Here is a 24,188-nt window from a genome sequence, read left to right on the forward strand (position 1 = left end):
GGGTGAACTATCCCTTTAAGATGGTAAAATGACAATTAACATACCTATAAACATGCATCTGTTGATTTGCAAGCGTAAACAGTCAACAGTTACGCTAATGAACTGTATTTTTTTGGCTGAAAAATCACTATGACTATTATTATGAGGAAAACAACTATTTATTTAATATTGGTGTCTTTTTATAATGTTTGGACAAGCAGGTCGCCCAAGTCTTGCCTCTGTGTTACAAGAAGAAAATGCTATATCACCCTCAAGTAATAGTTCTCTAGTAACATCCGCCTGACAACAACCGTTAACGCTGTAAAATTACTGTAAAGTACTTATTGAGACTTTTGAGATATGTGAGATTATTGCTTTATAAAAACGTTAAAAAGTGTCTCGAAACCTCTGCGTTGGGTTCCATTTCTTTGCGCTCCGTCTATAGCTGATTTTTAAAACAAACAACATGATCACACGGGAAGTCCGCGTGCTGTTTCCTAAAGTTCTGGTACCCTATCCCGATTTCGGCTAAAGAAAAATCGGCACACGCTTGCCGATTTTTATGTGCGATCAGGCTGACACAAAATGTATCCTGAGTGAACTGCCCCTTACGGTCAAGAGAACTATTACATGGGGCCGTGAACTCAGCTTTTTCTGCTTTCACTTAGACCTAACTGACAGGTTTGCTTGTCCAAATATGCATTAAAAAGCATGGGGACCAAAGTAACAGAACAACCTCCTATCTAGCCTTTATGAACTTTACCATATAAAAACTTCAAAGACAACAACCCTAGCAAGCAAACACAAGCACACAGCGCACAGATAGTGGGTTTTGGGTGGTTGGGCAACTATAATACTCAAACACATCTTAACAGCAGACAGGCTTGTTTGCGTATTGTTGACAGCACATGCGAGGATACTCACACGTCCACTGCTCTGCACGCTGTGTCAAGGGCGAAAGAGTCACACGAAATTGAGGTGTGGAAATAAAGTTGGTTTGCGGACCAATCAGAGCAGGAGGCGAACCGGCTCGACCAATCAAATGACTGAGAATTCCGTTCCATTTTTCACCGCGTTTGTAAACGGAAACAGTGTGGATATGTGAAACAGCGACATCTTGTGGTCATCACTTGGACACTCGTAAACAAGTGAGACTTTCCTATGGCGTTGCAGCCCTTAATAACTGGAAGATTTTTTTTAAACTAATTTCACTCACGGGGAAATGTCTAACTGATTATATATATACATATATATCAGTTGAGCAAAACTAGAAAAACAACAACAACATGTATTCACAATAATAATTTAAAAAAAAAAAATTCAAATTTAATTTCCAAAACATTTGCTGGCCTGTAAATCTGAATTCAAAGGTGAATTAAAAAGTTTCTGGTTTTCAACGATTGTTGAAACCCTAGATAGAAAAGTAAACTGGTTTGGCTTCAAAAGAACTTTAGTATGGAGCTCCATTTTTAAATATCTATAGATGTGAACTTGCAGGAATTCAATGTACATTTAAAAGTGTAAAATACCTTTTTCCTTTCTTCCTGAATCCATATATCCACTTAGTAACATCTGTTTTTGTGTGAGAATGTCACATAATCCAAGTGCACAACAGATATTCAATTTCATGTGGTCTTTTATTGTTGGATGACAAATGATTGTTAATTTGGTCAGGACAACTATGTGTGTATTTGAATCAATGGACATTTTCTCCTTCAGGTTTTGCTCCAGGCACTCAAAATAGAGGAAAAGTTACATTGCAGACATTTCTAGTTTCATTAATAACTTGCAAAGTGGTGCACACACACACACACACACACATTGAGACTTTCATCCACACACACACACACACACACACACACACACACACACACACACACACACACACACACACACACACACACACACACACACACGGTCAGCTGTGAAATCTACAGGACTTTACAGTCGGGAATTTGGGGATTTGGAAGCATCTAACGACTGCCGCGTTGTTGTGGTGACATCGAGTCACGCCCCGAGGAAGGTGAGCGCCGTATCTCTCTCCTCTACCAGCTCAGCGGCAGTGGCGTCCATCTTACCGCGGGAAAAATCGTTGATGGCGAGTCCATCAACCACCTTCCAAGCCTTATTCTGTTGGGGTTCACACAGACACACACACAGAAATGCTTAGTTTTGCAATAGAAACTTTAACTTTTAGACCCAGTGCTGTGATTTCAGCTAGGAACACATTTAATGGTCATTTTTAATACAGTAAAGATTGTTTTAGGGGTGCATTATGACCAAAACTGTATATGGTACGAGTAATTTTTTTAGGGCAGTCATTTGATAAAAATGTCTAATTAATTACACGTGCATATTAATTGAATTAATCACATACATCAAAATTTGCAGAGAAAGATCATTAAATAAAAATAATTCAATATATAATGATTAAATAATTATATATTATATACACACATACAATTATTTAAATTATATATTTACATTTAATATTTTTATATATAATATAAATTCATATAATTAACACTTTAAGCTCTGAAGGTGTTTTTAAAGATTTCCTGTTTCAGTGGCATACCCAAAAAATTAAACGCTTATAATTTGACAAAAAAAAAAAAAAAAAAAAAGAAGAGGAGGGTCAAGTGTTTGGTATTACTGTAAAGAAGACTTTTCAAATTTTTAAATTATATACACCGGCGGCCAAAAGTTTGGAATAATGTACAGATTTTGCTCTTATGGAAAGAAATTGGTACATTTATTCACCAAAGTAGCATTCAGCTGATCACAATGTAAAGTCAGGACATTAATAACATGAAAAATTACTATTAAACTACTTCAAAGAGTTCTCATCAAAAAAAAAAATCCTCCATGTGCAGCAATGACAGCTTTGCAGATCCTTGGCATTCTAGCTGTCAGTTTGTCCAGATACTCAGGTGACATTTCACCCCACACTTCCTGTAGCACTTGCCATACATGTGTCTGTCTTGTCGGGCACTTCTCACACACCTTACAGTCTAGCTGATCCCACGAAAGCTCAATGGGGTTAAGATCCAGAACACTCTTTTCCAATTATCTGTTGTCCAATGTCTGTGTTTCTTTGCCCCCTCTAACCTTTTCTTTTTGTTTTTCTGTTTCAAAAGTGGCTTTTTCTTTGCAATTCTCCCCATAAGGCCTGCACCCCTGAGTCTTCTCTTTACTGTTGTACATGAAACTGGTGTTGAGCGGGTAGAATTCAATGAAGCTGTCAGCTGAGGACATGTGAGGCGTCTATTTCTCGAACTAGAGACTCTGATGTACTTATCCTCTTGTTTAGTTGTACATCTGGTCTTCCACATCTCTTTCTGTCCTTGTTAGAGTCAGTTGTCCTTTGTCTTTGAAGACTGTAGTGTACACCTTTGTATGAAATCTTCAGTTTTTTGGCAATTTCATGCATTGTATAGCCTTCATTCCTCAAAACAATGATTGACTGATGAGTTTCTAGAGAAAGCTGTTTCTTTTTTGCCATTTTTGACCTAATATTGACGTTAAGACATGTCAGTCTATTGCATACTGTGGCAACTCAAAAACAAACACAAAGACAATGTTAAGCTTCATTTAATGAACAAAATAGCTTTCAGCAGTGTTTGATATAATGGCAAGTGATTTTCTAGTACCAAATTAGCAATTTAGCATAATTACTCAAGGATAAGGTGTTGGAGTGATGGCTGCTGGAAATGGGGCCTGTCTAGATTTGATCAAAAATGACTTTTTTCAAATAGTGATGGTGCTGTTTTTTTACATCAGTAATGTCCTGACTATACTTTGTGATCAGCTGAATGCCACTTTAGTGAATTAAAGTACCAATTTCCTTCCGAAACAGCAAAATCTGTACATTATTCCAAACTTTTGGCCGCCAGTGTAGATTATGATAAATTCTGAGACTCAGACTAAGAAACTGCTGAAAAAAAAATAAAACTTGAGCCAAAAATTTATTTTTCAGATTTTTCTGATTTGACATTATATATCTCTGGGTGTAAATAAGGTAGCTCCGAAAAACTGCTTGTATTTTGTTCCCAATCATGTCATCTATACCTGACAATAATCTTGTGTTGATACGACAAAACAATCAAAAGTTAAAGCATTACAAATATAATTTATCCTAATGTCCAAAAGCCTCTCCAAACAAATAAAATATAATAATTTTACATAAGAACTAATTACACATGCAAATACAACAATGACTAAAGGTTTGCAAAGCATACAGACATGATTTTAATAATGAGATTTCACAGAATGAGTGCCATTAGACTCAATGACGCCATCTCCTGGTGGCCATATGGAACATTGTGCTTCATGTGGATTATCTAATGATCTATGCATCCGATTATGTTGTTTGTGGGCTCCTTTGAAAGATAATTGCCTCCCAAGTAATGGTATGTAATATTTTATGTTCCATTTATTTTTTGTGTAGTTATTAGCTGGTTGTATTCTACTCTTTGAGAGCTTTCCAACAACATATGACACCTGGCTATTTGATGAGTTTGATGTTTTTACAGATTACAATAATATACACAGTGCAAATTGTTTTATAAATTACCAAAACGGAACACTTGTGATTTGTCTGCAAATTTCAAAGCACTTGTTCAGTTTTGATCATAATGCCTAGATGCATTGTAAAGTACAACTTTTAAGCTTTCAAACGATACCACTTTTGTGTTGGTCAAAACTGTAGTTAGTACTATTTTGAGAATATTTTTTTTGCCCATCCGAGCTTAAAGGGTTAAAATACATTATCATTGTGGCAGATTAGCCAGTAACAAAATTGGCTTTAGAATGCAATATTTTGTTTATTTCCATATAATTGAACATAAGCCTCTCATTGGCCTACAGTCCACAGCAATCCATTTTGCAATTGAATTCTTCAATTTGCCCAAGGTGGACTTATTAAAAGGGCTTTTCTAAGGATGCATCTATGTACACATGCAGCAGACGGACGCATTTGGAGCATCTCAGTTTGGTTGCATCGCGTTGCCTGTATAACTTGTGCTTACTGACACATGCTGACTGAGACTTGTAAAAACATGAAGGTGGTAGAGTACTTCAAGCAAACAGTGTTGGGTCATTTAAAAATAAAAAATGTTAATCAGATCACATTACATTCTAAAACACTTTTCTGCTCAACAAATTCAAAATAATGTATATTTCTTTTTGTTCATTGATACAAACAAGTCATACACTCAGTACCTCACATTTCTCCTCTACTATGACTCATTACGGCACCACAATGCATGTACTGTACATAAATAATATATTAGAAATAAGCATTTTATTGTTCATTTAGTTTTTTTTGCAAGAAATTAAAATCTGTACACATACCCACTTTTATAGGGTATGTTGTTGGTTTAGGAATGAAGAACTTTAATATGTCAGCTATGATGAAAACAAACCTTGATCATAACGGGGAAAGAGTACATGAGGTCATCAGGAACTCCATAGGAATTACCAGATGAAAAGACACCCATAGACACCCACTCGCCCTGATCAGAGACAGAGAAAGAGATATATTTAGCACTCAATAGTCTGCTGACTACAAGATGTTGGCATTTGACCCTTTTTGAGGATCTACTGCATTCTAATGACAAAAAGCACCAGGCTGATCTCAATTCGGGTCCAAAATGAATTGCATTTTAGCCTATCTTTTCTACAGTGACTGTAAATATTCCGTTGCAAAACTGGAATTCCGGACACTCATGGGATGTGTAAAGTGCTCTTGGAGGTCCAGACTCACTTCAGGAGTGCCGAACCAGATGTCTCTCATGTGGTCACAGATGGCTTTGGCAGCTGACATTGCGCTGGAGAGCTTCCTGGCCTTAATGACAGCTGCACCTCTTTGCTGCACCGTCTGATTAAGAACCAACCATTATAGATCATTGAAAAGACTTACTGAACAGTAAAATGAAGCTATAAGGGCCAAAGTATAGTGCCAAGATCTTTGACTTACGGAGATAAAGTCACCCTTCAGCCAGCTTTCGTCATTTACAGCATCTAAAGCTGCCATCTCCTTCCCGTGATGGTTCACTGTAGCGTGGTGGACATCTGGGTACTGAGTGGAGGAGTGATTGCCCCAGATAATCACGTTCTTCACACTGTCAGAGGAAACGCCAACACGCATCGCCACCTACAGGCATGGAGGAAATCTGACAATGAGCTGCACTCAATGACCTGCACTCAAAATGGACATTTACCAAAACAAAGATACCTGGAGGAAGGACTAACAGTTTCGTCTTATAAAGCATATTACATTTATATATTTTGTTCCATAGCTCATTTCCATCAATTCATTGGGATATCAAAATATAAGAGCTGTCCGAATTAATGCGTTAATCGCATGCGATTAATTTAAAAAGTTTAACACGTTTATTTTTCGTAATTGCGATTAATTACTACTGGGTAGCTCAGTGGTAAAAGATGCTGACTACCACCCCTGGAGTTCTTTAGTTCACTAGTTTGAATCCCAGGGCCTGCTGAGTGACTCCAGCCAGGTCTCCTAAGCAACCAAATTGGCCCAGTTGCTAGGGAGGGTAGAGTCACATAGGGTAACCTCCTCGTGGTCGCTATAATGTGGTTCGTTTTCGGTGGGGCACATGGTGAGTTGAGCGCGGATGCCACGGTGGATGGCGTGAAGCCTCCACACGCGCTATGTCTCCGTGGCAACGCTCTCAACAAGCCACGTGATAAGATGCACGGGTTGATGGTCTCAGACGCGGAGGCAACTGTGATTCGTCCTCCGCCACCCGGACTGAGGCGAGTCACTACACGACCACAAGGACTTAAAAGCACGCTGGGAATTGGGCATTCCAAATTGGGTGAAAAAGGGGAAAAATAAAAATAAAAAAAATTTCAAAACAATTGCAATTAACGCATTTACTGTTAATACACCATAAACACTTGCTGGGAGGGCGGAACCTCCAACATGAGTCATTACAGTGACAGACACACCACAACAGCGCTTCCCTGTCAGTGATAAAATGATGGAGAAAGAACCTCTTAGTACAAAACAGGCCTAGATGGGACTTGTGATAGAAATCAAGTATTTTCAGTGCATTTTAATTACCACTGAAGCACGCAAAGTCTTAACCATCACTCCACTTTTCCCGTGAAGTTCAAAGCGGCGCTGGATGCTGGCGTTGTTTGCCCTCCTAAGCACTCTTCTCTACTAAAGCTTTGTTCACAGTGCAGGAAAAATCAGATTTATTCTCAAATCCTTTCTCATTTATACTGACCGCTATATGTGGACAGATCTGATTTTTTTCTGTTCAGACAGCAGTCGCTTTTACTAGCACATCCACGTTAGCTGTCATAGTAACAATGCGAACTTGCATATTTACCATGTGTAAGAATTTATCAATGAGAGTTTACCAATGGATGTTTTCATGAGGGCAGTATCAAATATTATATTTGTCACAGACAACAGCTTAAAAAACAAGAGAGGTGGCATATGCAATGTTTATTGCTGCTAGGGTTCACAACGGTCCCGTTTTAGCTGATCTGTCCCGTACTTTATCCCATAAGGGACACCTGTTGTCCTGTATTTTAGCGGGTAGCGAAGCATCCCGTACTCGCGTGCATCATTCAAAACCTTATCCCGCTGTGGTGGCTTGCAGCCGGTGTGTGTTACCGCACCTTAGCGCATCTCTTTGGGTGAGTAAAGTTAATATCCGTATTATTTTAGAGGTTTGCACTGCTTTGGCTGCCCTGTAAAATTTACATGACACATGGGTGCGCTCCATTGAGAAATGATCATCCCAATGCCCTATTCCCCTCATAAACTTTACCTTCCACTGTCAGAGGGCTGAAAGGTGTTTTAAAACAGTAATTCTTAACCGCAATTTTGGGCTTAAAGCAAACACTAATATACAATAGAAATGAGGTAAAAACAAAAAAACAAAAAAAAAAATCAAGGCATGTTTTCAACACTGTTTTTCACCTAAATAAAAAAACTAAAATTAGTCAAACAATGCGGCCTGTAGGAAGGGTAATATCCAAGTGCATTAAAATTATTGCAATATTCACAATATGTCGCTTAATTTTATATTGCTTGCAAAATGTAGCCACTGCGATGGAAATTAAAGAAAGCTCAAGTTACCTGTGTCTCAGGAAACACAAAGATCAGACAGACTGAGTTAAAGAGTAACGACTGAAAGGGAAAAAGACAATGGGTTTTAGACCTGAGAGCGAGCCCTGTTATGGTCCAGACGGGTCAGACAGGAGAAATTCTCCTTAGGAATGGAGGGAGCAGATTTGGAGGCAATCAAACAGTTGGTGTTGGCTGGGTTTCCGACAACCAGCACCTAAGGAAAAACATTTTTAAGCCTATATATATTCAATAAATGTTGTATGTTAAAAATCAGTTTCAATATATATAAGATATTTATATAAAGATATTTATATAAATAAAGATATTTACTTCAGGAACCCTGTTGTAAGGTACAAATTCTTTAACAGAAAAAAAAAAAAAAAAAAATCCTCAGCCAGATTACAGTTTAGCCTGTGAGGAATTTCAATATTCTGTGTTTAACAACTTTAGTCTTACAGAAACAGATTCGTGCAATGCAGCATTAACGGTTGCATTTAGTTTTCACCTTGACAGTCTTCTTGGCATACTTTTCCAGTGCTTCACCTTGGGTTTTAAAAATGGCCACGTTAGCCTTCAGCAGGTCCTTCCTCTCCATGCCCTCTTTTCTGGGCATAGAACCCACCAGGATGGCAGCATCAAGATCTTTAAAGCCCACCTCAACTTTATCAGTGGGAATCACCTCTGTGGAGGGAAACAGAGAGAAACAAGGGGGTACAGAAAGACAAAGAGATTTGTAGAGGATCTTTAGAGACTATTTTATACATGATTTACTGAACATTGAAACCATATTTACAGTTGACTGCTCTAAAAATCTTATTTGTGACCACAAATTCAAATCTGGTGCGTTGACAATACATGCCAAAACCGAATGAGGTTTCATTTTTGGGAGAACTATAACGTGATACTATGCAAAGCAGTATCACTTTTATTTTTTTTAAGCTATTTTCTCAAATGAAAAATAGTTCATAATGCATTTTAATTTCTCTTTAACAGTGTAGGTTAGAAAAAGTATGTGAACCCCTAGGCTAATGACATCAACAAAAGCTAATTAGAGTCAAGAGTTCACAAATCTGGCATTCAATTGATGAAAAGAGATGGGAGGTGTGGGTTAGAGCTACTCTGACTTATAAAAGCACTCAAACATTAGGAGTTTGCTATTTACAAGAAGCATCTGCTGATGTGGATAATGCCTCACAAAAAAGGTAACTTATAAGACCTACGATCAAAAATAGTTGCTTTGCATGAAGCTGGAAAGGGTTACAAAGTTATCTCAAAGAGCTTAGATATTCATCTGTCCACAGTTAGACAAACTGTCTATAAATGGAGACAATTTAGTACTGTGGCTACTCTCTGTAGAAGTGGCTGTTCAGCCAACTCAAAGGACACACCGCAGAATGCTCAATGAGGTAAAAAAGAACCCTAGAGTGACAGCTAAAGACTTAAAGGAATCACTGGAACTGGTTAACATCTCTGTTCATGAGTCTACAATACGGAAAACATTAAACAGGCATGATGTCCATGGCAGGACACAATGAAGGAAGCCACTGCTTTCCAACAAAAACATTGCTGCATGCCTAATGTTTACCAAAGACCACCTGTACACTCCACAATGCTACTGGGAAAATGTTTTGTGGACTGATGAAACTAATGTTGAATTGTTTGGGAAGAACCTGCGGCACTACGAATGCCGTTAAAAAGGGCACCGCAAACCAACATGAAAAAACATCATCTCAACGGTGAAGTACGGTGGAGGGAGTATCATGATTTGGGCTGCTTTGCTGCTTCAGGGCCTGGACCGCTTGCCATCGTCAAAGGAAAAATGAATTCCCAAATTTATCAAGATATCCTACAGGATAATGTCAGGGTGGCTGCGCACCAGCTGAAGCTCAGTAGGAGTTGGCTGATGCAGCAGGACAATGACCCTAAACAATAGAGATGCTGTGAAATGATCTCAAGAGAGCCGTTCACACCAGACATCCAAAGAATATGGCTCAGCTGAAGCAGTTCTGTAATGAAGAATGGTCCAAAAATCCTTCTGAACATTGTGCAGGTCTAATTCGCAGCTACCGGAAACGCTTGGTTGAGGTTATTGCTGCCAAAGGAGGATCGACCAGTTATTAAATCCAAGGGTTCACTTACTTTCCCACAGCACTGTGAATGTTTAATGGGATATGTTCAATACAGACATGAAAGATTATAATTGTTTGTGTGTTGTTAGCTTAATCACATTGTGTTTGTCTAAACTTGTGACTTTGATGAAGATGAGATCACATTTTATGACCAGTTAATGCAGAAAATCAGCTCATTCCAAGGGGTTCACATAATTTTTCTTGCCACTGTAAATAGTGCAAAAGAGTAGCAGTTTTATAGCAAATCAGTACTGATTAGCATTCAAAGAAAGATGATTATGATGATGATTGGGGAGGTACATATTCTACAAAAGGGCCTAAAAAAACAAATTTGGTACCACTGTTCTAGGGTCAAAGGAAACACTACTTTTAAACCTAAGTACAGTTTAGTTTTAGCAAGCAAGAAAGGACAGTATGTGATTGAACGAGTGACATAATTCACTCCTATCATGGTCCAATCACCTAAACTGCACACACTAAAACATTTTTACAATCGTACCTAGACTAAAATATCTCCAGAGGATGTGCTCACATTATCTCCTAACGCTTTCATCTCTCATCGCCATAAATCATCATTTATCAGGCTGTCAATATTTCCTGAAATGGCTCGTTGCATTGATAATCTTCAGAATGACAGTTAGAGAAAGTCTATTTATCAGAGTGGACCTTCAACCAAAGCTCAACTTTTGCGATAGAACTTGTTCTTTGGACTCCTCCCCTCCAACCTCCATTGTTGTGTCACCATCACGTTTCTGATTGGTTCCTGACTATGAACGGCATCCTACAGTTTAAGCCAATAAGATGACTCGAGGCTAGTCACACCTCCCCGCTCATCAAAAACAGTGTCCCAAACACTCATTCTGCGCTGCTCCTGCAGTGCTATTCTGCAGAATCATGCTTGCTCTTGTGCATTTTTAATACATTCAAGATGTGGATAGAGCAAGCGTGACTATAAATAAACCAAATTACAGGGAGAGAGAGAGAGAGGAGCCAGTTAAACCGGTTTTCACTGGAGTCCAATGACAACAGATCCAGGCATATCTTCCCCAACCTGATTTTGATATCAAATGTCCAATGATAAGGTCCAAATTAATTAAAGGATTAATCTTCATTCATTCTGTCACACACTGTATCGCTGAAGTGATTTCTTTTAAAGAGGATTTAAAGAATATTTCACCCAAAAATGAAGATTCTGACATTATTTACTCCCCTGTTGCCATTCCAAACACATATGCTCTTATTTTCCTTGGAACACAAAATGAGACATTCTGAATAATCTTCTTTACGCTGCTTAGTTCATAGTGACCACTTCTGTAAAGCTCCAAAAAGGACAAAAAACAAAACAAAAATGCAACAATGTAGAGTCTGTATATTCCAAGTCTTCTGGAAATGACTGAAGGAAATTTGCATTATTATTCACTAGCTGCAAAGGGGTATATTCTAAGTGAAAATCAACCAAAATGTTGGTCTGTTCCTCACATAAAGGTATCGTGTGGCTTCAGATTACTTGGAATACAGTGTTTGAGCTATATAAACTATGATGATTGTTTTTTTATGGTGTTTTCTGGTCCTTTTTTAGAGCTTTAAATTGTAAAAGTATGGAAAAGAGGGAAACAGATCTGGGATCAGGCACAGGCATCATAACCCTCACCCCTCAGAAGTGGAAGAGCACAATCCTGCAGTTCCATGACAACACCATCCAGCACAGGCAACATCGGAGTGATATCTAACAGAACCAGGATGATGGGCTGAACAAAAAGACACATAATAACGTTACAAAGCATCAGTCACAAAACAGGCTGTGTTAACATTGGAATACTTATTTACTACTTTCTGGACACTGCACAGTTAAAATTGTATACTGTCTTTTAATTTTTAAAAATAGTAAGTGAAACAGTAGGCACAATGCAACGTTTCAGTAGTGTGCTACACTGTTGTCAAACAACTGGTCAAATAATACGGTTATCTTATTATACTGTAATTCTACAGACATTATTTGGTGTTTTTCTAAATTCCCTAAACAAAGACCAAAATTATCAACTGTAACTCCTCCCAGAGCTTTCAAGCAACATCTACAAAATTTGGCACAGACCTTCATACTGTTCTGACTTGCGCTGCTTTGACTTTTCTAACTGATCAGAATTACGATTTTTTGTACAACGGACATTCCAATCTGCAAAAAATCCCATAAACTTACATTAACGGAATGTTCAAACAGGTCAAGTCTATTGAAACTCCTACAGAGGCAAAAATTCAAATGTAAACAAACCCACAATAGGCCTTCTTTTGAAAATGTATCTTGTTTTCCCCCCCAATGTTTTGGCCTTCCGTTCACACCAAGACGCCATTTTTGACAGCGAAAATGGAGCTTTCCGAAAACGCTCTCCCAAGTGGATAAATTTGAAAATGTCTTCACATTGTAGCGTAGAGAGTGAAAATGGAGATATCTGAACACGAAATGATGATGTATTTGTCGTCATGTGATCCATCCAACCCAAAACTATCAATATGGTGGCCCATGTTGTAACAGCGTTGTTGTGCATGATATTCACTTTGATAGTGTTGTTAAATATAAATATTACTTTGTACATCCTTCACATTGCATTCCTTCAAAGGCGATGGGATGTTTACTCGGCACTGCTGTCCGGCGACGGAACACAAGGTCAATTGCATTTCAGACCGTACATGGAATGGCGATTTTTCGCATGCGGAGTAAGGGGATTTAAGAGTTTTCACACATTTTACTGTGGACAAGCAACTTGTGGAAAACACTTCAAATGGCAGTGTGGAAGGAGAGCATTTCGAAAATGAAAACGCTGTTTTCAAATGTATCTGGATTGATGTGGACGTAGTCTTAATTTGCTTTAAGTTAAGCTCTCTTTCTTGTATTTTTCTCTTTTCCTATCTATCCATCTATCGATCCATCTATCTTTTTGACATTCTTTCTGTGCGTCTTTCTGACCCGATTGAGCCTATAAACTTTCAGACATCAGGCCAAGACCAAAGTCTGTCTAGACAAACTTTTCCAGCCTACTTCATAAATATTGTAGTAAATATATATTTTGCATTGTTATTTTGCATTTTGATAGTGCTATCAAAAAATGAGTTGAAATAGAGATGTTTAAAATTATGGCCATGACCTACTACAACTGGCAAAATTTGCAGTATAAGACCTATAAGGCTCTGTTAGGAATGGAATACTAGATTACTGCTTGCTGCATGGTATATATACAACATTTTCTTTCTAAACAGCCCATTTTTAAAATACAGCATGTGAAACAGTACACATATGCAATGATAAACGTTTCAAACAGCAGTATGCTACATTGTTTTCACATGATCTCACTAGTGTGAGTATCATGTCCAGGTGTCATTCAAATACATTTTTCATTTTTAAATTCAATTTTGTCTACAAAATTCTCAACTTTTGGCTGTCCGATCAAATGATAAATCAAAACAAGATGTTAAAAAGTTACAGCAGTAATTCCGGTTCATTTATCATCACACTGGAAATAAAAGGTCAAGTTAAGTGCATCGGACTGTGGCATTTAGTATTCCGGTGTGCTTTGGTGTATACTGCACTTTTTGACAAGTGCAGTATGTTATCTAGAGTGTAGAGTTTTCCATGCATACAGAACATTTGCATACTATGCAAAGTATATACAGTATACTATATACTTCAAAAAATAGTCCAAACTGTATGCAAGAGTGCTATATACTAACAAATTAGTAACAGAGGGACCAACAGAATAGCATATTTTAATCACACATTATTATATAACACAAAATCATGGTTTAAAATACCTCATTCAGTTTTCTCTACAAGCAGTTTTTCCCCCAGTGTCCCATTACGCAATAACACAACCTGTCGCCATCTTACCTGGTCCTTGCCGAACACATCTCCTTTGGCAATGCTGTACAGCAGAGAGTAAGCGATCTGTCCGGCTGCGCCAGTCACCAAAACTCGGATCGGTTCGGCCTGAAATGAGACAAAAAAAAAAAAAAAAAACCACTCATAAACAGCATGACCTATTTCACATGAATGAAGACTGACATGGCATCACAAATCAAGTGCATTTGTAAAGGTAGGTAGCTGTGCAGTGTGTAAACCTCCCATGCTGGAGACCCTGGTTCAAATCCCGCTCGGAGCAGGTCGAGCAGGACTGTTTACAATGGTGACCCGGATGGGAGTGAGGTTGAGGGGGTGAGTGTAACTGCAGCCAGCTGGTATGTATCTGTGCAGTGTATAACCCTCACTCCCCTGACCTCAAGAGGTGCACTAGCAATGAGGCCTTTAGTCTCCTAAAGGAGACCACAGTTCAAATCCCACTCTGAGCGGGTTGAGCAGAACCAATTACACATTTGTCATAAAGTTCAGAGGTTGCACATCATTTGTTTCAGCAAATGGGCACAGAACGTTCCCCTAACGTTAGTGTATGGTTCCAAATTGGATAATGTTTTAGGAGCCAACTTTTAACGTTTTTGGAACGTTCTTTTTAGGTTTTCAAACCAAAAACTAAAGTTCCCATAAAATTATGTAAAACAAACAAGATTAATTTAAGTAAATCCATTAATGAATGAGATGGTGACGCAATTGATGCGCTGAGCGAATCGAGTCACGCGACACATTGTAGCGACGGTAACTTCGGCATTTCATCTTCTATTCATATTATATACAAATTCCACAACTTATGTAGCTAAATCTTGTCTGCAAACAATGATGCCTGCATGAAGTTACACCCACTCCACAACAGCGGAAATGCCCATTTAAAATCATTCACAAAATATATTTGATATTACAGCTCTTATGCGCAGATTTCAGAATCTATATTTCCTCCAGAAGTGTTCACATTAAACTAGCCCGCCATCTTATGCACAAACTTGATTCATTCTACAATATACTACAGCTCTAAAATGGATGGATCCGGGTTTCTCACCATCTTTCAATCGTGATTGTGCAGGTTCAGATGTGCGCCAAAGACGTGCTGCTTTCCAACTCAGACTGTCACTGAATGGAGGGTCACCTCTACTCTTGTATGGAAATGTCATACGGTTTGCATTGAGGCATAAAAACGAGATGTACACTGGGATATGTAGTTGACTTCTCAGTGTCTGCTGCTCTCCTCCACCAACCAGCTCTCAGAAACGAACACATTCCCCATGAACGTCCGCTCTGACGTCAGCCCATCCTTCACGCCCACACCACTTCCATATATGGGCAAAACGCCAAAAAAAAAGCTCGTAAAAAGGTCGAGTTCAGAAATTCTGCCTTTGTACTGGCGATAGGTTTAGGTTCCTGATTGGTTCTTGAACACTGAACGCAGGTCTCCGACACGAACTTATAGAACTTCTATCATATGTAAAATGCAGGCACGGCATTAAAAAATAATTTGCAAATACAACATATAGCACAAGAAATATGTTGTTTTTGTTGGTTGCCAGGATGTTATTCAAAACACAGCTCATTGTCCTTTCTTTTGCCCCTAGGATCATACAATATATCATGCTCTACTGTTGATACAAGGGCCTCAAGTTGCACCAGAACTTTGAAAAACTTACAAAGGCAGCATAAAATTAATCCATAAGACTCCAGTGGTTAAATCCATATCTTCAGAAGCAACATGATAGATGTGGGTGAGAAACAGATCAATATTCAAGTCCATTTTTACTATAAATTCTCCTCCCTGCCCAGTAGGTGGCGATATGCATGAAGAATGCAAATTGCCAAAAACAAAAGAAGAAGAATGTGAAAGAGAAAGTGGAGATTTATAGTTAAAAGCACTTAATTATTGATCTGTTTCTTACCCACATCTATCATTTATTTTCTGAAGATATTGATTTAACTACTGGATTACTTTTATGCTGCCTTTGTATGTTTTTATGACTTTCAAAGTTCTGGTCACCATTCACTTGCATTGCATGTAACTACAGAGCTGAAATATATTTCTAAAAATCTTTGTTTGTGTTCAAGAGAAGAAAGTCATACACATCTGGGACGGCATGAGAGTAAGTAAATGATGAGATCATTTTCCTTTTGGGCAGAAGTACTTTCCGTACTTTCCAGTACTTGAGTACATTTTTCAGATGTTTCTACTTTTTTAAGTATAAATTAATAATAGTACTTTTACTTGAGTTGATTAAAAGTTAAGTATTCTACAGTTATATTTCACCACAATTACTAAGTACAAAATAAAAAAAAAAAAACATATTTCTGAATTTTTGGGAAGAAGAAATCGGCAAGTTATAAGTGCTAAATCTGTTTATAAACTAAAAAGTGCTGTACACCGCACGACAGAATCCCGCAGGGCACAGCATCATGAGCACAGCAGCTTGTATAAGCTGCCGCCTGTGTCCTCTCTTCCCTAGCAATGACAACAAGACTTTCTGCCCTGTCACGATACAAGAACTGTAATACGGTGATTTTCTGCATATTTTATTCTGGAAAGGAGCTGTTCATTCAGGTACGAGGGAACCATCTGAACACGTTTAACCACTGATCAAACTTTACTTATTTTTAAGGTAGGCAATGTTTTAACTGTGTCAAAAAATATGTGGGGATATCTTGTTTACTTGCTACTAAATGTCTAAAACAAACTTTTAAATACCAATAGTGTAATAAATTACAATGCCAATAATGCTGGAAATTAACAGGGACTCGGGGCAAAAATAACGCAGAAATTGACAAAAATATCCCCGAAATTCAAAATATGGGGGCAAAAAATGCCCACGCAATGAGTTCCCATGTTTTGTTAATAATATCTGATATTGGGGGCCTGGGTAGCTCAACGAGTATTGACACTGACCACCACACCTGGAGTCGTGAGGTCGAATCCAGGGCGTGCTGAATGACTCCAGCCAGGTCTCCTTAGTAACCAAATTGGCCCGGTTGCTAGGGAGGGTAGAGGCACATGGGGTAACCTCCTCGTGGTCGCTATAATCTGGTTCACTCTTGGTGGGGCGCGTGGTGAGTTGTGGGTGGATGCCGCAGAGAATAGCATGAAGCCTCCACACGCGCTATGTCTCCACGGTAACGTGCTCAACAAGCCACGTGATAAGATGCGCGGATTGACGGTCTCAGACTTGGAGGCAGCTGGGATTCGTCCTCCACCACCCAGATTGAGGCGAGTCACTACGCCACCACGAGGACTTGGAGCACATTGGGAATTGGGCATTCCAAATTGGGGAGAAAAGGGGAGAAAAAAACAAATATCTGATATAATTACAATTACATACATTGTGATCTTCTTTTGAATTTTCACTGAACATTATTTTTTCCCACTGTCCGGTTCCTCGTACCATTGCGCGCACAGACGGGCTCTCCACTTCTATCAATCCGCATCAGTTCGGTATTGTACTCCCATGTTAAATTCCGAAACTGTTCACCCCTCTTGATCAAAATAAACTGTCCTAGTGGGTAACACTCACTAGTGCTTATGGTGCTGTACTGTACTTCCCTGCCCTGTGCTGCTGTTTATCTCTCTGAAAAGCCTTACCTGCTAGAGGCCAAAAGTGCACAAGGGATGGATGTTATATAAAGAAGGTATGAGAAATCACAAAACATAATGTAACAAAATGCTACAGTTTACTTAATAATAATATATCAATATGTTAAATAACTATAATGTTAATTAAGACTTTATTAATACAACTGTAATACAATAATACATTTTGCAGAGTTATTCTGGTGCAACTTCACAAAACAAACAAGGTGCTTGGAAATAAAAAAGTAAAATTGAAAAGCAAATCCAGCAGCACTTGTGGAGTGGAGAATAATTCTGACTTTATTTTGCCAACGCGTTTCGGCATCTAGGCCTTCATCGGGGCTAAAACAATACATGTGAATAAAAGATTTTTTCAAATACAAACAAAGGCAGAGTTCAAATGAACAAACAACCAATCAACGGGCTAGAATGAAATCACATGGTATAGTATCTTCCATTTATATCACAGTGAAAAGGTAATCAGTGATATCTTCTTGTCTTCTTGTGAATTGTAAAAATGTTTCTCATCTAATAAAAATACATAAAAACATAACCAAACATTTTGAAAAATACATGAACAATTGTAATATGCATAAAAGAATGATAAATAAAGAGTTGATACAATTAGGAAATATTTATTAACTCTTTGTTTATAACTCTTTTTCAGTTGGCAAGTTGATAACAGTTTGCTTAAAAATCTCATGCCATATCTGGATAATTGCTGCAATATCACAGAAGATAAATTTCCTCCTCTATGATATTGCATTATATTAGTTTTGTATAGTATGTTAACTTAGCCAAAATACTTGGACATACGTGAATGGGAATAAACCTGAAATAAGAATGTGTTTCAGTTACAATGCACATTATGTAGTTTAGAGATGATTTAGAGACATTTAGAATGTTACAAATGGCTATTTCTATTGAAATAAATGATTTGTTCTTAACATTTTGTTTGTCCAAGAATCCTCTTGCAGCAATGCAGGTCTTTGGCATTTAGAAGCAGCTAGTTTAGGACCTGTGAGGAGTCTGTTTCTCAAACTAGAGACTGGGATTTACTTTTTGTTGTGCATCTTGCCGTCCACTTCCCTCTCTATCCTGGTTAGAGATTATTTTTTTTAAAAACAGTAATGCATGGAATAGCCTTCATCTCTCTAAAACAATAGACTTCAGGAGAAAATACAATTTCAGGAGAAATTTGTTTCTTTTTGCCTATTCTTAAAACCAAAATTTGACTTGCAAGTGTAAAACAACTTGTAAGAATTCAATACCTCAGCAAATGGGGAAAACCATTTTCAATTGTTCTAATAATAAAATTTTCTTGAGTACCAAATTAGCACTTTAGAATGCTTTTGTAAGGAATAGGTGACACCGTATCTGTTTGCCATCACGGGTAAAGAAAAAATGTAATACATACCACTTAAAACCATTATTTCAAACCGTAATAATAATTTGCAATTCATGATTTTGGCAGTATTTTTGATCAATTTAATGCATCTTTGGTGAAAGGAAGCATCAATTTATTTCAAGAACAAAAATGTCTTGGGGCCTGGGTAGCTCAGCGAGTATTGACACTGACTACCACCCCTGGAGTCATGAGTTCGAATCCAGAGCATGCTGAGTGACTCCAGCCAGGTCTCCTAAGCAACCAAATTGGCTCGGTTGCTAGGGAGGGTAGAGTCACATGGGGTAACCTTCTTGTGGTCACAATTAGTGGTTCTCACTCTCAATGGGGCGCATGGTAAGTTGTGCATGGATTGCAGAGAGTAGCATGTGCCTCCACTTGCTGTGGGTCTCTGCAGTGTCATGCACAGCGAGCTACGTGATAAGATGCGCGGATTGACTGTCTCAGAAGTGGAGGCAACTGAGACTTGTCCTCCGCCACCTGGATTGAGGTGAGTAACAATGAGCACCTACTAAGTAGTGGGAATTGGGCATTCCAAATTGAGGAGAAAAGGGGATAAAAATTAAGAAATTATAAAAATAAAAATAACAAAAATGTCTTTGTGCTCTAAAAATGGAAGCGTATTTACTATATATAATATCATTTTCATAAAGTAAGTTGTAACGCAATTACTTGAGCAGCTTTTCAGCAAACTACTTATTTACTCTTACTTGAGTCATAATATTTCTCAGTACTTCTACTTGTACTCAAGTGAATTATTTCTTCAGTAGCAGTACTTTTACTTAAGTTAAAAAAAATCAGTACTCTTTCCACCACTGATTTTAGGAGATATATCCCTTTAATCTAGTTGTTTCATAGGCATTTCACACTTTAATCCTAGTATTAGGCCACTTTTATAAGTTTAAAATGGGGTTAGTACTCTTAAAGGATTCATTCACTCACCCAAAAATCATCACTGTGGTTGAAGTCATTATAGAGCTTATTCAGAGTAGTGCTATATTTGATTTTTAACGGGAATGAAAATGAGGCTTATCACGTCAAAACTGATCCGTTGAGGTGCCATTTTTTAATTGAACATAAGCCATGAATGAGATTTGTAAGCTGTGGCGGAGGGGAAGGTTTTTAGTGAATAGTGACTTACATTTCGGCCTGTTCCTCATACAAAGCTATCGTATTGCTTTAAAAGACTTTGAATATAGTGCACCAGTCACACATACTACTTTTTATTGACTCTTTTGTCCTTTTTGGAGCTTGGTAACTTTCGTGTGAAGTATTCCTTCATTATAAGACCATATTTGAGCAAAAGAAGTGCTAACCCTGAATTGCAGTGACAATGGTATTACCTACTAACCCAGGGTCAAGTAAGTGTGAAACATGAAATAACCCATGGTTTTAAATGATGCTGGATTAACAAATTAAACTGTGAAAAGCCTGTTAGACTCTAGGGTTACCTTTGGATCTGTGCCAGGACTTCTTTTTTGTTTAAGCACAAACAATGCATTATTATTTTGCATTTTACTTTCATTTTCCTCTAGCATCAGGCTGCTAGGCCTATTGTTGTGATCAGCTTAAATACAGAGCCGTTTAAAGCAAAGCACTACAGATCACCCAAGACATTGATTCGATATTTAACCCTGTTTGGGACAGAGTCACTTCAGCCAAGTTAACATTGCATAACATGCCGTGGAAAGGGTGGAGCAGCTCCAACAAAACGGGTGCTAACCATGGTGCTGGACACAAAGCATCATAAATGATCAAAAAGGTCGCTGCCCTCCCACCGTACTTAGTTTTCACCTCATGCATTATAAATAAGACTAATGCATGCCAAATCAACCTACTACAGACATTTTAAGCGACCATATATATGACGAATTCACTTGCGTTCATGATATTTTAATGCAACCTATTGTTTTCAAACCGTACACTCGCGGTCGGTCATTCATGCAGCATCGTAGGCTACGCTTGCGCTGTCGAGGAGAGGCGTCTTACCTGCGCCGAAGCCGCGCGCACCACAAAGTACATAGCCGACAACAGGGTAAACATTTTCGAGCAGTTTGTCCCTCGAGGTGTCCAGTCGAGTCTAGTTTTTCCCCAGAACGCAGAACTAAGGGCTTTGGGACGCGTTCAGATGCAAAGCGATGTTTCAGGTAACCTGAGATAGACAGACAGACAGACAGACAAGAGTCGCTTTGCTGCCGCTCTCGTATGCGTCGCGTCGCGTGCGTCCAATGTTTTTACTATCCGTCACACTTCGACAGTGCATGTAGTGCGGTAATGAGTTTTGGGAGACAAAAACAGCGCCACATCAACTAATCGTTCTACCATTTTTGATCACAAGGGCTAAATTTACGGGGCGAAGAGCTGTGAAATTTGGGGGTGACGTCAGTGTGAAGGACTGATGCTGCAAACTAAGTGATTTCCAGATGAAAACACACAGATTCGTTTGATACCAGTTCTTTGTCGTGTTATGAAAATATGGATAGATAGTCATTTTCTTGATTTCAGTTGTGTGTGCAAATGTTTAAAGAAAAGAATGGCACCCAAGAATGGGATCTCAGAGCTCAAGCCCAGTCCTGTGCTCGAGCCCCTCCATTTTGGACAGCAAGCCAAATCCGTTTACTTTAAAGGAATAGTTCACTTTCTTTAGAAGAAAATTCTCTCATCATTTACTCCCCCTCATGCCATCCCAGATGTTTATGTCTTTATCAGCTCTGTAGGTCCATACAATGCAAGTGAATGTGGTCCAAAACTCTGAAGCTCCAGAAAGCACATAAAGGCAGCATAAAAGTAATTCATAAGACCCCAGTGGTTTAATCCATGTCTTCTGAAGCGATCCAATTGGTTTTGGGTTGCACAGATAACAATGTAACTCCTTTTTCACTTTAAATCTTGCCATTTCAGTCTCTAGACATGATCATGATTTCAAGCTCAATTACACTTCCAAGTACTTGATGAATGAGCCAGAGATCTTCTTTACTGAGATAACAACCTCCGCGTATTTACCATAGGAGAGAGCGTAACGGTTAACTAGTGTGTTACAACAGTAAGTCAACAAATAAATGGGGAGAACTGTAAAATGACACCTACCTGTCACAAAATCATCCATGACATCCCTCATAAAACAGCTATTTTATCATTGTAAACTCCACACATAGTTCATTCCAAATGGATTGTTTAGTGTAAAACATGTTGAAGATTGGCAGACAGGCGGTCAATTCATTAAGTGATGAACTGTTTCCTCACAAAAGCAGTTTATTTAGCATACTGAAGCATCTCCTCCATAGTCAGTAATTTTTCCAACAATTGTTTACAGACAGATTGTTTCACTTTTAATTGACTATATCACACTTCTAGTGGGTCAGAAGTTGACATATACTAAGTTAACTGTGCCTTTAAGCAGCTTGGAAAATTCCAGAAAATGTTGTCAAGCCTTTAGACAATTAGCTTCTGATAGGAGGTGTACTGAACTGGAGGTGTACCTGTGGATGTATTTTAAGGCCTACCTTCAAACTCAGTGCCTCTTTGCTTGACATCATGGGAAAATTAAAAGAAATCAGCCAAGACCTCAGAAAAAACATTGTGGACCTCCACAAGTCTGGTTCCTCCTTGGGAGCAATTTCCAAACGCCTGAAGGTACCACATTCATCTGTACAAACAATAGTACGCAATTATAAACACTATGGGACCACGCAGCCATCATACCGCTCAGAAAGGAGGAGCATTCTGTCTCCTAGTGATGATCGTAGTTTGGTGCGAAAAGTGCAAATCAATCCCAGAACAACAGCAAAGGACTTTGTGAAGATGCTGGATGAAACAGGTAGACAAGTATCTATATCCACAGTAAAACGAGTCCTATATCGACATAACCTGAAAGGCTGCTCAGCAAGGAAGAAGCCAATGCTCCAAAACTGCCATAAAAAAGCCAGACTACAGTTTACAAGTGCACATGGGGACAAAGATCTTACTTTCTGGAGAAATGTCCTCTGGTCTAAGGAAACAAAAATTGAACTGTTTGGCCATAATGACCATTGTTATATTTGGAGGAAAAAGGGTGAGGCTTGCAAGCCGAAGAACACCATCCCAACCGTGAAGCATGGGGGTGGCAGCATCATGTTGTGGGGGTGCTTTGGACAACAAAGTCAATGTATTGGAGTGGCTATCACAAAGCCCTGACCTCAATCCGTTAGAAAATTTGTGGGCAGAACTGAAAAAGCATGTGCGAGCAAGGAGGCCTACAAACCTGACTCAGTTACATCAGTTCTGTCTGGAGGAATGGGCCAAATTTCCAGCAACTTATTGTGAGAAGCTTGTGGAAGGCTACCCAAAAAGTTTGACCCAAGTTAAACAATTTAAATGCAATGCTACCAAATACTAACAAAGTGTTTGTAAACTTCTGACCCACTGGGAATGTGATGAAAAAATAAAAGCTGAAATAAATCATTCTCTCTACTATTATTCTGACATTTCACATTCTTAAAATAAAGTATTTATCCTAACTGATTTAAGACAGGGAATGTTTTCTACAATTAAATGTCAAGAATTGTGAAAAACTGATTTTAAATGTATTTGGCTAAGGTGTATGTAAACCGACTTCAACTGTATCTGAATATTTTGTAATTAAATTAAAATATTTTGTTTCCATACTTATAATCAACAACCAAAAATCAGTAGTTTTATATATTTCCATTATTTTTCATTTGATTACGTCATTCGCAATGCTTCATAGGACTTTAGTCCCTTCCCTCATGAAAGATGGTAAATACACAGTTTTGTACTGTCATCTTTTTGTCAGATTTTCAAAAACTTTTGCTTCAAATGAAGGCTTATAATGTGATTAATCTAAAAGCTGGTTGGTTTATGGCTATAATGCTTTTATGAGATCCCTTTGGAAAAAATGAATGGGAAAAACTTATATCTAATCACAGCAACCTAATTTAAACAGCTGCCAAAATAGTACCTGACATGTTTCAACTGGACAAGTAATTTTACAGAGGATGGATGGGAAAAACAGGATTAGTGCCCTGGCATGCTATGTCTTTAAGGTTTTATACGTTTAAGGTTAAATCTTATTCACAGTAGTG

At 38.3% G+C, this 24,188-nt stretch overlaps 1 protein-coding gene across 1 annotated transcript; it reads right to left on the reverse strand.

The window, feature by feature from the left end:
* Positions 1 to 1,597: 1,597 nt before the first annotated feature.
* On the reverse strand, positions 1,598 to 21,285 carry LOC127444059 (malate dehydrogenase, cytoplasmic-like). The gene is made up of 9 exons (XM_051703224.1): positions 21,097 to 21,285; positions 14,102 to 14,200; positions 11,873 to 11,969; positions 8,598 to 8,773; positions 8,184 to 8,306; positions 5,957 to 6,133; positions 5,744 to 5,857; positions 5,403 to 5,492; positions 1,598 to 2,109 (listed from the first exon to the last, which is right to left on the reverse strand). Exons 1-9 carry the CDS (start codon positions 21,148 to 21,150, stop codon positions 1,987 to 1,989), a joined length of 1,053 nt encoding a protein of 350 aa, XP_051559184.1. The 5' UTR covers positions 21,151 to 21,285; the 3' UTR covers positions 1,598 to 1,986.
* Between the last annotated feature and the right edge of the window lie 2,903 nt (positions 21,286 to 24,188).

The sequence above is a fragment of the Myxocyprinus asiaticus genome, chromosome 7, assembly GCF_019703515.2.
Source record: "Myxocyprinus asiaticus isolate MX2 ecotype Aquarium Trade chromosome 7, UBuf_Myxa_2, whole genome shotgun sequence".
NCBI lineage: Eukaryota > Metazoa > Chordata > Actinopteri > Cypriniformes > Catostomidae > Myxocyprinus > Myxocyprinus asiaticus.